Below are 15,926 nucleotides of genomic sequence, written 5' to 3' on the forward strand. Positions count from 1 at the left end.
TCTGCTGCTCTTCATAGTTGTCAGATTCATCTACAAACCCTTATAGAGCTGGCTCAGGTTTGCCTTAGACCAGCTCTTAGTTATGCTGTTATAGTTTTTGACTGCCGGGGGACTTCCTTTGACACACTGAGCTCCTCTCTCCCCTCTCTTTCCATCTGTGTGCATTCATGTCCCAGTAATGCTTGTTACTAACTTAGCTCCGGGGAGCTTATTCCCCGGAGCTGCTGCCGTGGCCCTGCTATGGCCCTGCTATGCCCTGCTACGCCCTGAACTGATACAACTATTATTTCTAGTCATAGATCTATTATCTTTATAATTGCCACTGTTCATCATACCAACTGCTATAATGATTGTGAATCATATTTCTCTATATCTGTATCAATGTCTCTGTGTCCCAACCGGCAGATGCCGGCCTACCAAGAGCCTGGGTCTGTCCGAGGTTTCTGCCTAAAAGGAGGTTTTCCTCGCCATTGTTGCACTAAATGCTTGCTATTGGCGGAATTGTTGGGTCTTTGTAAATTATAGTGTGGTCTAGACCTACTCTATCTGTAAAGTGTCTTGAGATAACTCTTGTTATGATTTGATACTATAAATTAAATTGAATTGAATTAAATAGAAAAAAAGCTTCTTGACTTGATTTTGATGCGTTTTGATTATTTAGAACATTGTGAGAATAAAAGTTAAGTAGGCTAAACAAATGTTGGAGAGTTATTTGGAGAGTCAACAGTTGAACTGATAAAATTGCAGGTCACAACACAGTGACATTTTATTGAAAGACTGGAACAAAAGACTGGATTAGAAAACATGGTTGGATTTTGGACATTGGGATGTTTTTTTGTCAGGAAAGCCAAAAGTCAGGTTAAGATAACTTATTATGTCATTGGCCGTGGCCATAGCTAGCAATAAGGTCACCGAGGGCTGGACTTCGGTAATTATTTCTTAAAAAAAAACACTAGTCTGCATCTAAATGAAGTACATACCTCCTACCTAAGCAGCGCGAGTGCGCCTCAGACCTGCTTTTCATTTCGGCGCCCGTGTAACAGGTCACACAGCTCGCAGGCACGGCTCGAGCCACGCTGCTCGAGCTACGTTGCTCGAGCCACGTCCTGCCTATTTTCTCAGTGAGGCACGCTGTTCATAGCACAAATAGACAGTAAACGTGAACTGTCACATTGTTAGCTTCAGCTAGCGAGGGATATTCGGATGTGTACGTGCAGGAGGAAGGATTACTCGTAGTGGTTAAATTGGGCCGGGGCTCTCCGGGGCATAAGCCTGCTCGTTTGTGTCAGGATGTGCCTGCTTGCAGTCAGTTGCCTACTGGAAATATGTCACATACAATTTAATTAAAGTGTTGCTTTTGAAAACATTTCTGACAATAAATGAAAGATTTTTTAAATGGCATGTCTATTTTGTCTCGGCGGAGCTGAGATGAGAACAATCGGAACACGGCAACAGCCCGCGCAGCACTGCAGACAATTCACCACTGCGGGTCAACATAACGCCTTTAGTGTCTACCTCGGTAGGATTAACAGATAAAATGCCTTCTCCTAAAGCTAAAAACCCCGTTCGCAACGGTGGAAGCCCGGTGCTCGGAAGCTCCAACGGCCGCTACGAGTTCATGTTGCTGACCAAGCCGTTGAACCGGTCCTCGCCGTCCGCGCGCGTGCGTGCGTGCGTGTGTGTGTGGTAGTAGTAAAGAGAGAGAATGGGAGAAGGAAGTTTGTGTGAGGTGGACCTGGTCACCACAAACCCAAATCTTGGTATTCTCAGCTGTTGCTACTGTCATATGCTGCACTGTCTCTTCATGTGGCACATTATGTTTGGCACATTGTATGGGTCACTTCTTATTACATAAGGTAATACAATGTGTAATCAAGTGATGACTGATGAACAGTAATGTAAATGCTAAATGCCCTAATACCTGTTAATACTACAACAATGCAAAGTATAGGCTCTTAAACGTGCAGTTTTGCACATATAATGTAAGACTCGATTTCTCAATTTCTTTGCACAAAACTCAAAAAAACAATTGCCATTTAATGGTTTATATGTATGTGGTTTTCCCGGGGGAGGCATACCCCATACCCCTCCTAGGGAGAGCCCCCCCCCCCACATAACAAATCTCAATTTAACCCCTGATTACTCGGGACAAGAGTAGCCTATAATGTTTATCTTCCTTTACTGTGGAGGATGGCAGTATTTGTAGTCTGTAGAACGCTCTAACCCCGCTGCAGACACATTTTCCGAGCCCACACCAGAGCCAGCGAGCGATCACAACTATAAAAATGTGCTTTTTGGTTTCTATGAATTCAGAAAGGAGGAGGTTAATCATTACTTAATTATAAATGAGCTTGACCATTATTTAGATAATATCAGACCCACATCCAATGTTAAAGGCATGAAAACTGTGTCATTGTAATCTTCTGTGGTCTCATTATGTTGTATAATGGGAAATGTGAACTATTTATTTTGTTGGATGGCTTCATTGCTGAGCTATATGTATTTCCCCTGGCAGTGGCATAAGCTTTTCATTTGTATTTGTGCTGATGTTATTATAATGTTGTGATTTTGCATTAAAGCACACAAAAAACCACAAATATCTACAAACACATGTACTTAATTCAACATGACTGACATACTAACATAGGGCAGAGAATAATAATAGTACCAGTACTACAATATCAACATTATACCAGCAACCTTACATAGCTGACACCCTTTACTATACTGTATTATGTCTTATGTCTATAGCATATAGGCCATATAGCCATGTGTAGAATAGGCTATGTCACAGACATGAAAACATTATTTCTTTAATTTTTTTTTTTTTTACAATTATGCACACTAAATATAAATGAATGACCAGAGAGGAGAGCCGAGGAGCACAGAAAGACCATGATGTGTGATGTAGGTATGAACACACACACACACACACACACACACACACACACACACACACACACACACACACACACACACACACACACACACACACACTTGGGTTGTGTTGGTAGATGTCATTTTCATAGACATATCATTTTGGTATGAATGTTGCTCGTCCAAAAGTCCAGTTTAATAAGCTCCATTAAAAGAAAAAATCTGGACCTCACTAATTTTAAAACCCTGGATACGACCCTGTCTGTGACATTTTTCCTTCGTGTTTTACTCCATTCATCTAATCTGCAGGGTCAGGGCATGTTAACATTAATGACAATGAAAGCTGATATTTAGTTAATGATACATTTTAATAGGCACACATCCAGCAAAAAGGAATATATAAGGAAGCCCCTGGTTGCAGTCGTCCACTATCACCAGTCATGAGGGTGCTTGTGCTAGCCTTCACTGTGGCCTTTGCTGGTAAGTACATCTTTATTTCTTCATGCATTTTAAACTAAATCAACTTAGGTTTAACTTTAAATTAAATTAAAGTTCTGAAAATTTGTTTTTTTGTAGAATGAGATCATAGACATGTAGATGAGTACAAGGTAGCAATTCTCCACTTATATTATATTGTGTTATATTAGGAAAAACATAACTGGAATTAATAAGACAAGTACTGCACTTGCTGAAAGTGTAATGTTGATGATATGCTAGAGCAGAAAATTAGACTCTGGAGTTCTTTAGTTTTACCAACTTGCTTGTCAGGTTAATACAATTTGGAAAAAATAGAGGAATAGCAATATATTTAGATTAGAGATTAGTTTCTGATTGATATATTCTATATGTAGCTTCAAACAGTTTCTGATCTATAATCACTCACTAGAATTGTTTTTATATACTCTTTCATTATCAATTCCATTTAATATTTCACAATCAGCCCTGACACTACCAAACACCACAGACTTTCTTTTATTTTCATTTAGTGATAACTTATTAACATGACACCGTCTTTTAAAACATTATCAATTCTCTTTCTACTGTTTTTGATAATTACTGTATTTCATTTTGTCCCCTGAAGACATAAAATAACCTTTTTTTTTCCTGTTTTGTAGCGGGTAACCAGGTCAACTTTGGTAAGTTGTTATTCTATTACGTTAAAAATGTAATTCTGGTGTGTAAATATAGAACGTTTCTGATTCTCAGTTTCAACCTTTTATTGAAATGCAAATTAATTCCCTAGTTTGTTTTGGTATCTATTATTGCAGCTCCAGAGTTTGCCACTGGAAAGACCTACGTCTACAAATATGAGGCCTTTGTTATGGGTGGCCTTCCTGAGGAGGGTCTGGCACGCGCTGGAGTGAAAGTCATCAGCAAAGTTTGTAATCAGTGCCGCAACTGCCGACACCTTCGTGCTGAAGGTAAACAACATGAATAACTAGGGAATAGGGTTAGTCAGTGAACTAGAATAATGATTTTTTCTAAGTGGCTTATAAACATCAAGTGTTCAACTCACTCAAACTGTCACTCCTCCTTACAGCTTGTAGACCCGGAAATCTTTGAGTACAGTGGCATCTGGCCCAAAGATGCTTTCATCCCAGCCACCAAGCTCACCTCAGCCCTGGCTGCTCAGCTCTTGACACCCATCAAGTTTCAGTATGCAAACGGTGTTGTCGGCAAAGTGTTTGCACCAGCTGGCGTCTCTGAAACTGTGCTGAATGTCTGCAGAGGAATCCTCAACATCTTCCAGCTGAATGTCAAGAAGACTCAGAACGTCTATGAGCTGCAAGAGGTACAAATAACTCATTTTCATAGAGTTCCACCCACAAAATGCCACATTGCTTTAAAATGACAAACTGTGTTTGGATTTTTGTGAACTAGCCTGGAGTACAGGGTGTGTGTAAAACCCACTACATCATCAGTGAGGACGCAAAGGCTGACCGCATCCTGTTGACCAAGACTAAGGACCTGAACCACTGCCAGCAGAGAATCATTAAGGACATCGGCTTGGCTTACACAGAGAGATGCGCTGAGTGTGAGGCTGTAAGTGCAATTTTCCTCTCACTTCATACTCTTTACAGTACAGTACACTGCTGGACACTGCTGGTTTGACAATATTGTGGGTCTTGTCAATGCAGGGAGGAAAGACCCTGAACGGAGCCGCTGCTTTTAGCTACATCATGAAGCCAGCAGCCACAGGTGCTTTGATCTTGGAGGCAACTGCTACAGAGCTCATCCAGTTCTCACCTTTCAACATGATGAATGGCGCTGCCCAGATGGAGGCTAAGTATGTGGTTTAAATGAAAAAGAAGAGTGCAATAACAGTGATGTCAGTGCTATAATCTGCACAAAATGTCACTGCACATTGATGTAGTGCTGATGTATAATCACAGGCAAATCCTGACCTTCACTGAGATCACGACTGCAGTGGAGCACATCAGAGCTGATGTTCCATATGTTCCCCGTGGATCCCTGCAGTACGAGTTTGACAGCGAGCTTCTCCAGACACCCATCCAGCTTCTGAGGATCAGCAATGCCGAGGCACAGGTACTTCAGGAAATACCCCCCCGGTAATTCATCCTGTGGCAGCAAATTTTAAGATGGGAAATGTTTTGTTTACTGACAGATTGTTGAGATTCTAAACCACCTGGTGACTTCCAATGTGGCCATGGTCCACGAAGATGCTCCTCTGAAATTCATTGAGCTCATCCAGCTGCTGCGTGTGGCCAGATTTGAGAGTATTGAGGCCCTCTGGACTCGGTTCAAAGCTAAAGCCGATTACAGGTAACTGCCACTTTCATTCAGAGAAGAGCCATGAAAAAAACATGCCATGGATAATATAATAATATATTATTTCTCTTTCCCAGGCACTGGATCCTAAATGCTGTCCCTGCCATTGGTACTCATGCTGCTTTGAAGTTCTTCAAGGAGAAGTTCCTCGCTGGGGAGATGACTATTGCCGAAGCTGCTCATGCACTTCTGGCATCTGTCCACATGGTGACAGCCGACCTGGAGGTTATCAAGCTTGCCGAGGCAAGTCAATGTTAAAAGTTTTCTTGAGTATTTGTAATGATGTGAGAACTGGGACGCATAATCAGTTCTTTATTTTCACCACTCCTCAGGGCCTGGCCATGAACCCCAAGATACAAGAAAACCCAGTTCTTCGTGAGATTGTCATGCTGGGCTATGGCACCCTGGTTGCTAAATACTGTGCAGAGAACCCAACTTGCCCAGCTGAGCTAATGAGGGTATGTATCTTTTTTTTTTTAAACATGTTTTATATAACTTAAATTAAGTTCTAACATCAGTGACACAAATGTTTTTTTTTCTGTTGCTCCCACAGCCCATCCATGAACTTGCTATCCAGGCTGTTGCCAGAGGTGAGATTGCGGAGGTCATTGTCACTCTCAAAGTCCTGGGTAATGCTGGACATCCTGCCAGCCTGAAGCCAATCATGAAGCTCCTGCCTGGCTTTGGAAGTGCTGCTGCTGGCCTGCCACACAGAGTTCACATTGATGCTGTTTTGGCCCTGAGGAACATTGCTAAGAAGGAGCCCAAGATGGTGAGACTAGATTTTGCGATTTCTTCCATTACTAAGAATGAATACACTTAAGACATGTTTTATTTATAACATTCATCTTTGTGAATTAGATCCAGGAAATGGCTGTTCAGCTGTTCATGGACAAGGCTCTCCACCCAGAGCTACGAATGGTTGCTGCTATTGTAATGTTTGAGACCAAGCTGCCAATGGGTCTGGTGACTACTCTCGCCAATGTCCTCTTGAAAGAAAAAAATCTGCAGGTCGCTAGCTTTGTCTACTCTTACATGAAAGCCATGACCAAGAACACCGCTCCTGATTTTGCCTCTGTGTAAGAACTTACATAATATTTCATTTTGCAGGTTTTGGTTTTCTATTTAAACATGTCAGCACCAATAATCATATGTATTTTATTGTTCTACTTTCAGTGCTGCTGCCTGTAACGTTGCTGTGAAGATCCTTAGCCCCAAATTCGACAGAATGAGCTATCGCTTCAGCAGAGCTTTCTATTTAGATACCTACCACAGTAAGAGCACTACAGGATAATAATTTGTCATCAGAGTTTTTAGATTAAAACATGGGTTTTGAAGGTTCTCATATTTTGCCCTACAGACCCCTGGATGATGGGTGCTGCTGCTAGCGCCTTCTATGTTAACGATGCTGCAACTGTTTTTCCAAGAGCCATTGTGGCCAAAGCTCGCACCTACTTTGCAGGAGCTTATGCTGATGTTCTTGAGGTATGACAATCATGTCTTACATAGCTAATTAACAGAACCAAAGGCTCTCATATATCTGGCATGTGCCACTCCCATCTTATACACCCTTGCACAATGCAAATGTGTCAAATCATAACAGCAAAAAGGAAAAAAAATGTAGTTAGCCTTTTGAATTAATGCCTACATCTCTGGCTGTTTACCACTGCCATGAATCCTAACTTTAACGTAACAGATTAAAATTTTCTGTCAACAGGCTTGATTATTTTGGCTATATGCACCTTGCACATTATATTTTTAGTAATCATTTTGAAAATACTAACCCATCAAATAATTATCCTGTTCTCAGCTTGGAGTAAGAACTGAGGGAATGCAGGAGGCCCTTCTGAAAATACAAAAGTCTCCCGAGAATGCTGACAGGATGACCAAGATGAAACAAGTTATGAAGGCTGTAAGTTCAAGAGATGATGATAATATATTAATAAGATAATATATTTAAAAAATAAAAATAATTATGTAATCAAAACACATACATTTTATTAACTGTTTTCTTTTTTGCACAGCTTTCTGAGTGGAGGGCTCATCCTTCCAGCCAGCCCCTGGCCTCTGTGTATGTGAAATTCTTTGGACAGGAAATTGCATTTGCCAACATTGACAAAGCCATTATTGATCAGATTATTGAGGTACGGCATATTCTACTGTAACTAGTCTTCTACCTGCTAAGTAATCAATGGTTATGAACTGAATATCTGATGTCCTATAATCAATTTTGTGTTTACAGCTTGCCAGTGGAACAGCAATCCAATCTTATGGCAGGAATGCTTTGAATGCTGTGATGTCTGGGTTCGCATTTCATTTGACAAAACCAATGCTGGTTGCTGAGGTTCGTCGCATCTTTCCCACCACCATTGGTCTGCCCATGGAGCTCAGTTTCTATACTGCTGCTGTGGCTGCTGCTTCTGTTGAACGTAAGTTGCGCTTAAAAGGTATAATATGTACTGATCTGTAAACATAGTGTTTAAAATTGGCCCCTCCCCCCAACTCAGAGTTAGCAAGCAAGAGAGAGAGAGAGAGAGAGAGAGAGAGAGAGAGAGAGAGAATGAAGAGAGGAAGCGCCGAACAATTGTTTCATGGTGGTTATTTTCTAAAGCACATATAAACAAACCCACACTTCTGAAGGAAGGTGTCACATTGCCGGATTATGAGAGGATGTAGAGCTTCATCCTGTCTGTTTCTGTTTGTGTGTCGTAAAACCTGTTCGGCGGTATGAGACGCCGAGGGGTAAAGCAGCGGTTAAGAATAAAAACGGGTTGCACAACCTGAACGCTGTTATTGGCCATGTGGGGCCCAAAGGCTCCTTGCTGACGCAGAGGGCAGGTTCTCTGCAGATACAGAATCCACCACAAACTTCTTGTGGGTCATAAGTGATGATTGAGAGATGACTTTTTTTTAAATTAATCTATACTATTGTTTTTAAGGTAAATCTTACATTTTATACCTTTTAACTGTTGCTGGTTTGAGAAAAATAGTTATACAGATAGTAAAAATTTTATTTTTTCACAGTCCAAGCCACTGTGACACCACCTCTGCCTGCAAACTTCCATGCTGCCCAGCTTCTGAAGTCTGACATCAACATCAGGGCTGCCATTACTCCAAGGTAATCTAGGTGCAGCTTATTTGATAACTTATTAAGATTCTTCTCATCAGTTTAAAAAAAATGTTCTTAGGAAAATCCTACTAAAAATTGTTTCTGTCCCTTGCAGTGTGTCCATGCATACCTACGCAGTTATGGGAGTGAATACTGCTTTCGTCCAGGCTGCTCTGATGTCAAGAGCCAGAGTTCACACAATTGTTCCTGCAAAGATGGAAGCAAGAATTGACATGATTAAGGGGAACTTCAAGCTTCAACTCCTGCCTGTTCAGGGCATCGATAAGATTGCAACTGTATAGTATGTACTATTCCTTGTCACCAAGTGACATTTATCACCCAGTTTTGAAATTCTGTTTTGTTAAAACTATTTTTCCTTCCTCCAACAGTGTTGATACTTTTGCTGTTGCAAGAAATGTGGAAGACCTTGCAGCTGCCAGAATCACACCAGTGGTTCCAGCTGAAGTTGCAGCACAGACATCAAGGAAAACCTTTTCTTCAAAGATTTCATCCTTTGCATCCTCTCCGGCTGGTGATATGGTGAGTTTGATTCAATGACATTTTCGACACAAACATTAACCCCGCTCCAAATTAATGTGGTGACCTCTGTTCTGCTTTTACAGTCAGTGTCATCTGAAATCCTTCCTGTTGACATGTCAAGTAGAATTGTCCGCAAGGCCTTTGAAAAGAAAATGTGTGCTGTAATCGAAACCTTTGGAATCAAGGCGTGCACTGAGATTGAATCTCACAACGCAGCCTTCATCAAAAACTGCCCATTCTACACCATAATTGGAAAACATGCGGTCATTGTTGAGGTTGCTCCAGGCAAGTGAAATGGATGGCAAAATTATAATATAAGTAATTTTGTAAGAAGTTGCTAAAAAGTAAGATATCTACTTATCTATTTGGTTGCAGCTGCCGGACCAGTCGTCGAGAAGATTGAAATTGAGGTTCAGGTTGGAGATAGGGCAGCAGAAAAGATCCTCAAAGTGATTAACCTGAGCGAGGAAGAGGAAATTCTTGAGGACAAAAACGTCCTGATGAAACTCAAGAAAATCCTGATTCCTGGTCTGAAGAACAGGACAGCAGCGTCATCCAGCTCCAGCAGCTCTCGTTCTATCAGCTCTCGCTCCAGCAAATCCCACTCAAGCAGCTCCTCCTCCACATCATCCAAGTCCTCCTCCAGCTCCTCCTCCAGCTCCTCCTCTCGCTCCAAGAGCAAGGCAGTCGGCAAGGCATCAAAGAGACTGAGCAGCTCCTCCAGCTCACGCTCCAGAAGTGCTTCAAGCAGCCAGTCTTCTCTCGTGTCCAGCGGCCGCTCGTCCAGCTCCAGCTCCAGCTCCAGCTCCAGCTCCAGCTCCAGGTCCAGATCATTGTCCAAGGTGAGACAGCTTTACCTCAGAGCATGTAAAAAAAAAACAGTAGAATCAAAAACATGTGAAATAACTAATCTACAAATGTTTCTATTGCAGCAACAACTGTATGAAATGAAGTTTATCAAGAACCACATCCACCAGGTAATTATCAGATTGATGAGACAGCCACATCGTGTACATCATGTTGGAGCAGGCTAATGTATGGTTTCTTTGTTTGCAGCATGCCCTCTCCACAGCCCGTGCCAACAGCAAGAGCAGTGCCTACAGCTTCGAGACCATCTACAATAAGGTAAGTCTTCAGACCAAGTCATTTACAGTCTCTTGTATTCGGTGGGAAAAATCTAAACTTTCATTAATATCAATCTCTGGTTTTCACTTTAAGGCCAAGTACCTCTCTAATGCTGTCGCTCCTGTTGTAACTATTCTCATCCGTGCCGTGAGAGCTGACCACAAGGTTCAGGGATACCAGATTGCAGCTTACTTTGACAGAGCTACTGCCAGACTTCAGGTCATTATTGCCAACCTGGCTGAGAATGACCACTGGAGAATCTGTGCCGATGGTGTGATGCTGAGCTACCACAAGCTGATGGTAAAAACTTTGATTTGGTGATTTAGCAACAGTTGTTAGACATCAGTATGATGCTTGAGATTTTACCTCTAATTTAAATTTCTCTTAGGCCAAGATTGCCTGGGGCATTGAGTGCAAACAATACAAGACTGAGATCACGGCTGAGACTGGTCTGGTGGGTAAAGACCCTGCAGTCAGCGTTAAGGTTGCCTGGGACAAACTTTCAAAGAGCATGACGCGCTATGCAACACGGTAATATCACAAACTAAGCAGATTTCAAAACTGATATTCTGTATAAGTATAACCTTAATTAGGCATCCTGGATGAAGACGTGTTTGGGAATTAAATTGGCTTAAATAACCTTTACTTTTATGTCTACCTAGGATCTCTCAGTACATTTCCCGCGTCGCTAAGGAATATGGAGTAAACCTGGCAAAGGCAAAAAATGTTCGTAATCAGATCAGACTGTCTGTGGCTGCTGCTTCTGAGACAAGCCTGAATGTTATGCTGAAGACACCAAAGGTGCAGTTTTATTGCCCATTATTTGCACACAGAAAATGTTGTGCATCATATTTTGTCATTCATTTTCTACACACTTCACAACTGTTTCTAATATTTTTATATTACAGAGGACATTATACATATTTGGTGTGCATCTCCCTATTGCTCTGCCAATTGGTCACACTGCTGCTGAGCTAGAATCCTACCAAAGCAACTGGGCTGACAAGATCTCCTACATGCTCACCAAGGCTCATGCAGGTGAAAACATTTAAAGAAACATGTTTTACTAAATTGTCAGGCTGATCATTAAATAGCTAACTTACTGATTTATCTTTTTCTTTCCACTCCAGCTGAGTGTTCCATGGTCAAAGACACAGTGGTCACATTCAACAACAGGAAATACAAGAACGAGATGCCCCACTCTTGCTCCCAGGTGTTGGTTCAGGATTGTACCCCGGAACTTAAATTCATTGTTCTGCTGAAGAGGGATCAAACAGAGGAACACAACCAGATCAATGTGAAGATCGGAAACATGTATGAACATAGTATTTATATCTCTATTGAAGCTATTGTCCCCCAAAAAGACAAACAATTCAGATAAAAACTGTAATACATGTATTTCAATTGTTTTCCAACAGTGATGTGGACCTGCATCCGAAGGGCAATGTTATCATAGTGAAGGTTAACGGAGTAGAAATCCCTATCAGCAACCTGCCATATCAGCATCCCACAGGTTTTTATATATTTATTTAAATTTAACATGCTACAATTAATCAATGTGTTGAAAGTTAAAAACCACATTTTTATATATATTTGCACTTTAGGCAAAATTCAGATCATACAGAGAGGTGGGGGCATTGCGCTCCATGCTCCCAGCCATGGTCTCCAGGAGGTCTACCTTGATCTGAATGAGCTGAAGGTGATACAAAAAAAATCTGACTACTTAAATTTAGATTTATTAATCTCGAAACTGGTAATGGAGCAAATACTTAACTGTTTTTTCCCAGGTCACAGTTGTGGACTGGATGAGAGGACAGACCTGTGGACTCTGTGGAAAGGCTGATGGAGAAATCAGACAGGAGTACCGCACACCCAACGAACACCTGACCAAGAACGCAGTCAGCTACGCTCATTCCTGGGTTCTGTCTGGAAAGAGCTGCCGGGATGCCTCTGGTAATACTTACAGTACCTGCTTCACCCTTCCTATTAAAATAACATTTATACTCTGAATGGTAAAATGAAGCATATAAAGAAACTAATAAAATACTGCTATACGTATGTATAATTATAGTGCTTACCTTTATTTTTCACCCTTTTTCCAGAGTGTTACATGAAGCTTGAATCTGTGAAGCTGGAGAAGCAGGTGATCCTCCATGGCCAAGAGTCCAAATGCTACTCTGTTGAGCCCGTGCTGCGCTGCCTGGCCGGCTGCATGCCGGTGAGGACAACGATCGCCACTGTTGGCTACCACTGCCTGCCCGCTGGTGAGTCTGCAAGAAATCACGGCTGGTTAGCAAAACTGTATAATACTAGCATCTTATGTTATACAGCACCTAACTGCTTTACTTTCTCCTTTTTTTGTAGATTCTAACCTGAATGTCTCTGAGGGTCTGAGCAGCATCTATGAGAAGAGCACTGACCTGATCGAAACAGCAGAAGCCCACCTGGCCTGTCGCTGCGCTGCTCAGTGCGCTTAATCTCATGGTCTTCAGTCATATCATTTACTTTTTGTTTCGTACAAGTATTTTTAAGTACTGTGTTTGAACTGTAAATTTCAATAAATTGCAGACCGGACGAAGCATGTCTTCTTTACACTGACTGTTTGTTCATCCATTTATATTCATTACCACAGACCAAAACAATAGAAAAAGAAAGCTCATCAATGCTATATCAAATTAGTCACCTTGTAGCAACCCAAAATCTATCCAACACACTGTTCCTCTTTTCCAACAATCTCTTCAATGCTAAACATTATTTCTTACTAGTCTTTGCTGGCAAGAAGTCACAAAACTCTACAATGTGAAAGTCTGAATGTGGCTCCAGGAGAATATAAGAGTCCAAAAAGGGCCAATCCGTTTCTTTGGCAAGTCTTGAGTCTCTAGGGTCTACTTCTAGAACAGTGCTGTTTATGTTTTTACTGTCTGAAATATCCAAGCTCATTAAAGAAATAATATCAAAAGAAAATAATAATTGTGTATGACATATTTTTTAAATCAAAAGTAACATTTTTGAGTATTGTTAAAATAATTGTTATGTATAAATTAGCAAACATTGTAAAGAGATGATAGTGGTTGTGGTTTAAATCTATTTAGTTCCAGTGAAGTATATTCATGTATTCAAAACAGAACCCTGAAGTCAGACTGTTAGCTAAGTAGTAATAGCCTCATGCTACCCTGTATGTTCTGAAGATTCCGTGGCTTGTTAGTTTAGTTTAAAATGAAGTGTAAAAATGACATACAGTATTTTACATTTTTACACTTTGGTTTTTGTAGGGAATAAACAAACATGTTAATCAGTGAACTTTAGAGGTATTGGTAGTATTTGTTTGCCATTACCCTCTGGGGCTCCCCACCAAATTTTGAGGATATCATCTAGGGCCACTCCTTAGGCCACCCCTACAGTGGGGTACTGATTCATCAAAGTGGGCATGGCCTATGGTACCCAGGTTTGGATTCACCACTTACACTAATGTGAGCAACTTCAAATTTACAGTGTAGATGTAGAATGGTTCATGGACCTCACATACCAAATATTACACATATGGACCACTAGGTGGCGCTATAATAATGTCAAACGTGTTTTTGCCTATAATTCCCACATTACACATTGCACATTAGAAAACCTTACATCCACGTGTTCCTGGAATCAAGCTGAATCACAGGATATAGCCCATTTCTGCAAACAAGTTTTTTTCGCAATATCACACAATGTGCAAAACCAACTTTTTCGAACTCCTCAAAAAATAATTTTGCTACGTTAAAGTATGCGCAATTTACAACCAAACTAATTTTCGGAGCTAGCCACAAAACACAAACTTCAACATATCTTGGCCAAATCAATAGGTATCAAATCAAAACTTGGTATTATTGTTCGACATCCCATTCCGAGCCTCTGTACCGTTTGTGAAGATCGGCCATTAGGGGGCGCTATAATGAACATAGATGCATTTTGGCAAATAAGTCAATGCATTTAAATGGGAAATTTCCAATAGCAATATCTCTGCCGCAGTAAATGTTATCATCACAAAACTTGAGATTATTGTTCTACATGCCACTCTGCGGCTCTATACCAGATTTGGTGATTATCTGCCTTTAGGAGGCGCTATAATTGAGATAGAAGCGTTTTGACCTTTTACTCAATGAATGGGAAATTTGCTATTGCATTTCACTACAGACTTTGGAGTTTGCACTTAGTGAAATTTCCTGACTTTTGCCTCGCGGCCGTCGTGCTTTGGGTTCTCCTTTCGCAGGCTCCGCTGTCGTGGGTTCCGCTTTTGTGGGCTCCACGTGTCATCAGGGGCAACTCGCACCGGGGAGGCTTGGACCCCGTCATAACTGCTTGCAGTTCTAGTGTTTTACTTTTTTTCACACAAGTATTTTAAGTACTTTGTTTGAACTGTTATTTAAATAAATTGCAGAACGGGTGAAACGTGTTATTTACAAAAACCCTTTACAAATGCAACTGCTAAATGTCAATAAAGCAAATTTAAATATAATTCATGTAATTAGGGGTCCAAGCCTGAGGGGGCTGGGAACCGCGTTTGCAAGGCAACGCGCTTCACAGATCCAGCGGAGCTGTGGAACCCTATTGTTTTCCTAAGGATTATTAGGGGTCCAAGCCCGAGGGGACATGGGAACCGCATATGAAAGGCAACGCGGTTCACAGCTCCAGCGCACCAAACACGAACTTTAGCATATCTCAGCCAAATTAATAGGTATCAGAGCAAAACTTGGTATTTTTGTTCGACATCCCACTCTGAGGTTCTGTATCAAATCTGGCGAAGATCAACCATTAGGGGGCGCTATAATCAACGTAGACACGTTTAGCCAAATAACTCTTACAAACTAACATTTGCAATTGCAATTTCTCTGCTGTAGTAATTGCTATCAACATGAAACTTGTGATGCTTGTTTGGCATGCTGCTCTGAGGCTCTGTACCAAGTTTGGTTAAGCTCAGTCATTAGGGGGCGCTATAGTCAATGTAGACGAATTTTGGCCCTTTAACTCAATCAGTGTAAATGGGATATTGCAATGGCAATGTACTACAGACCTTGCATATGGGCTGAAATATGTGCCACCAGAAACTGAATTTGAATCATTTATATTTGAATTTGAATTGCTAAACTTGAACGATTGCATTGAAAAAAATGAATTTGAATCACATAATTTGAAATTGTATTGTTTAATTTGAATCATTGCATTGAAAAACTGAATCTGAATAGTTTAAATTGAAATTGAATTTATTCGTTTGGATAGTCCAATAAAATTTGATCCTCACTGAAAATTCAACTCTCTATATATCTTCACATTCAGTTCTCACAATTCAAATTCAGTTCTCAAAAATAAATTTCAAGTTACTGTGACAGACATCCGGGTAGTGGAAGGATGAAGTAAGAGCAATCCAGTGCAGATCGATAGATAGGGCGTTTCTCAAAGTCCAGGATCCTTCCTTGGTAGGACTGGTCCTTCCAAGTCAGGTCCTTCA

At 41.0% G+C, this 15,926-nt stretch overlaps 1 protein-coding gene across 1 annotated transcript; it reads left to right on the top strand.

The window, feature by feature from the left end:
- Positions 1-3,257: 3,257 nt before the first annotated feature.
- On the top strand, positions 3,258-13,035 carry LOC144523361 (vitellogenin-2-like). The gene is given in 35 exon segments (XM_078258874.1): positions 3,258-3,357; positions 3,993-4,013; positions 4,146-4,258; positions 4,260-4,298; positions 4,418-4,669; positions 4,759-4,920; positions 5,016-5,164; positions 5,271-5,424; positions 5,504-5,661; positions 5,745-5,910; positions 6,000-6,125; positions 6,221-6,439; positions 6,529-6,746; positions 6,844-6,941; positions 7,028-7,152; positions 7,478-7,579; positions 7,692-7,811; positions 7,910-8,096; positions 8,692-8,785; positions 8,892-9,077; positions 9,166-9,316; positions 9,400-9,601; positions 9,692-10,158; positions 10,249-10,293; positions 10,373-10,441; positions 10,535-10,741; positions 10,830-10,972; positions 11,104-11,242; positions 11,350-11,479; positions 11,572-11,755; positions 11,860-11,954; positions 12,046-12,140; positions 12,229-12,394; positions 12,544-12,705; positions 12,806-13,035. Coding segments are annotated over 35 exon segments (5,097 nt in total). The 5' UTR covers positions 3,258-3,317; the 3' UTR covers positions 12,919-13,035.
- Positions 13,036-15,926: the final 2,891 nt, after the last annotated feature.

Source organism: Sander vitreus, chromosome 9 (assembly GCF_031162955.1).
Source record: "Sander vitreus isolate 19-12246 chromosome 9, sanVit1, whole genome shotgun sequence".
Lineage (NCBI taxonomy): Eukaryota > Metazoa > Chordata > Actinopteri > Perciformes > Percidae > Sander > Sander vitreus.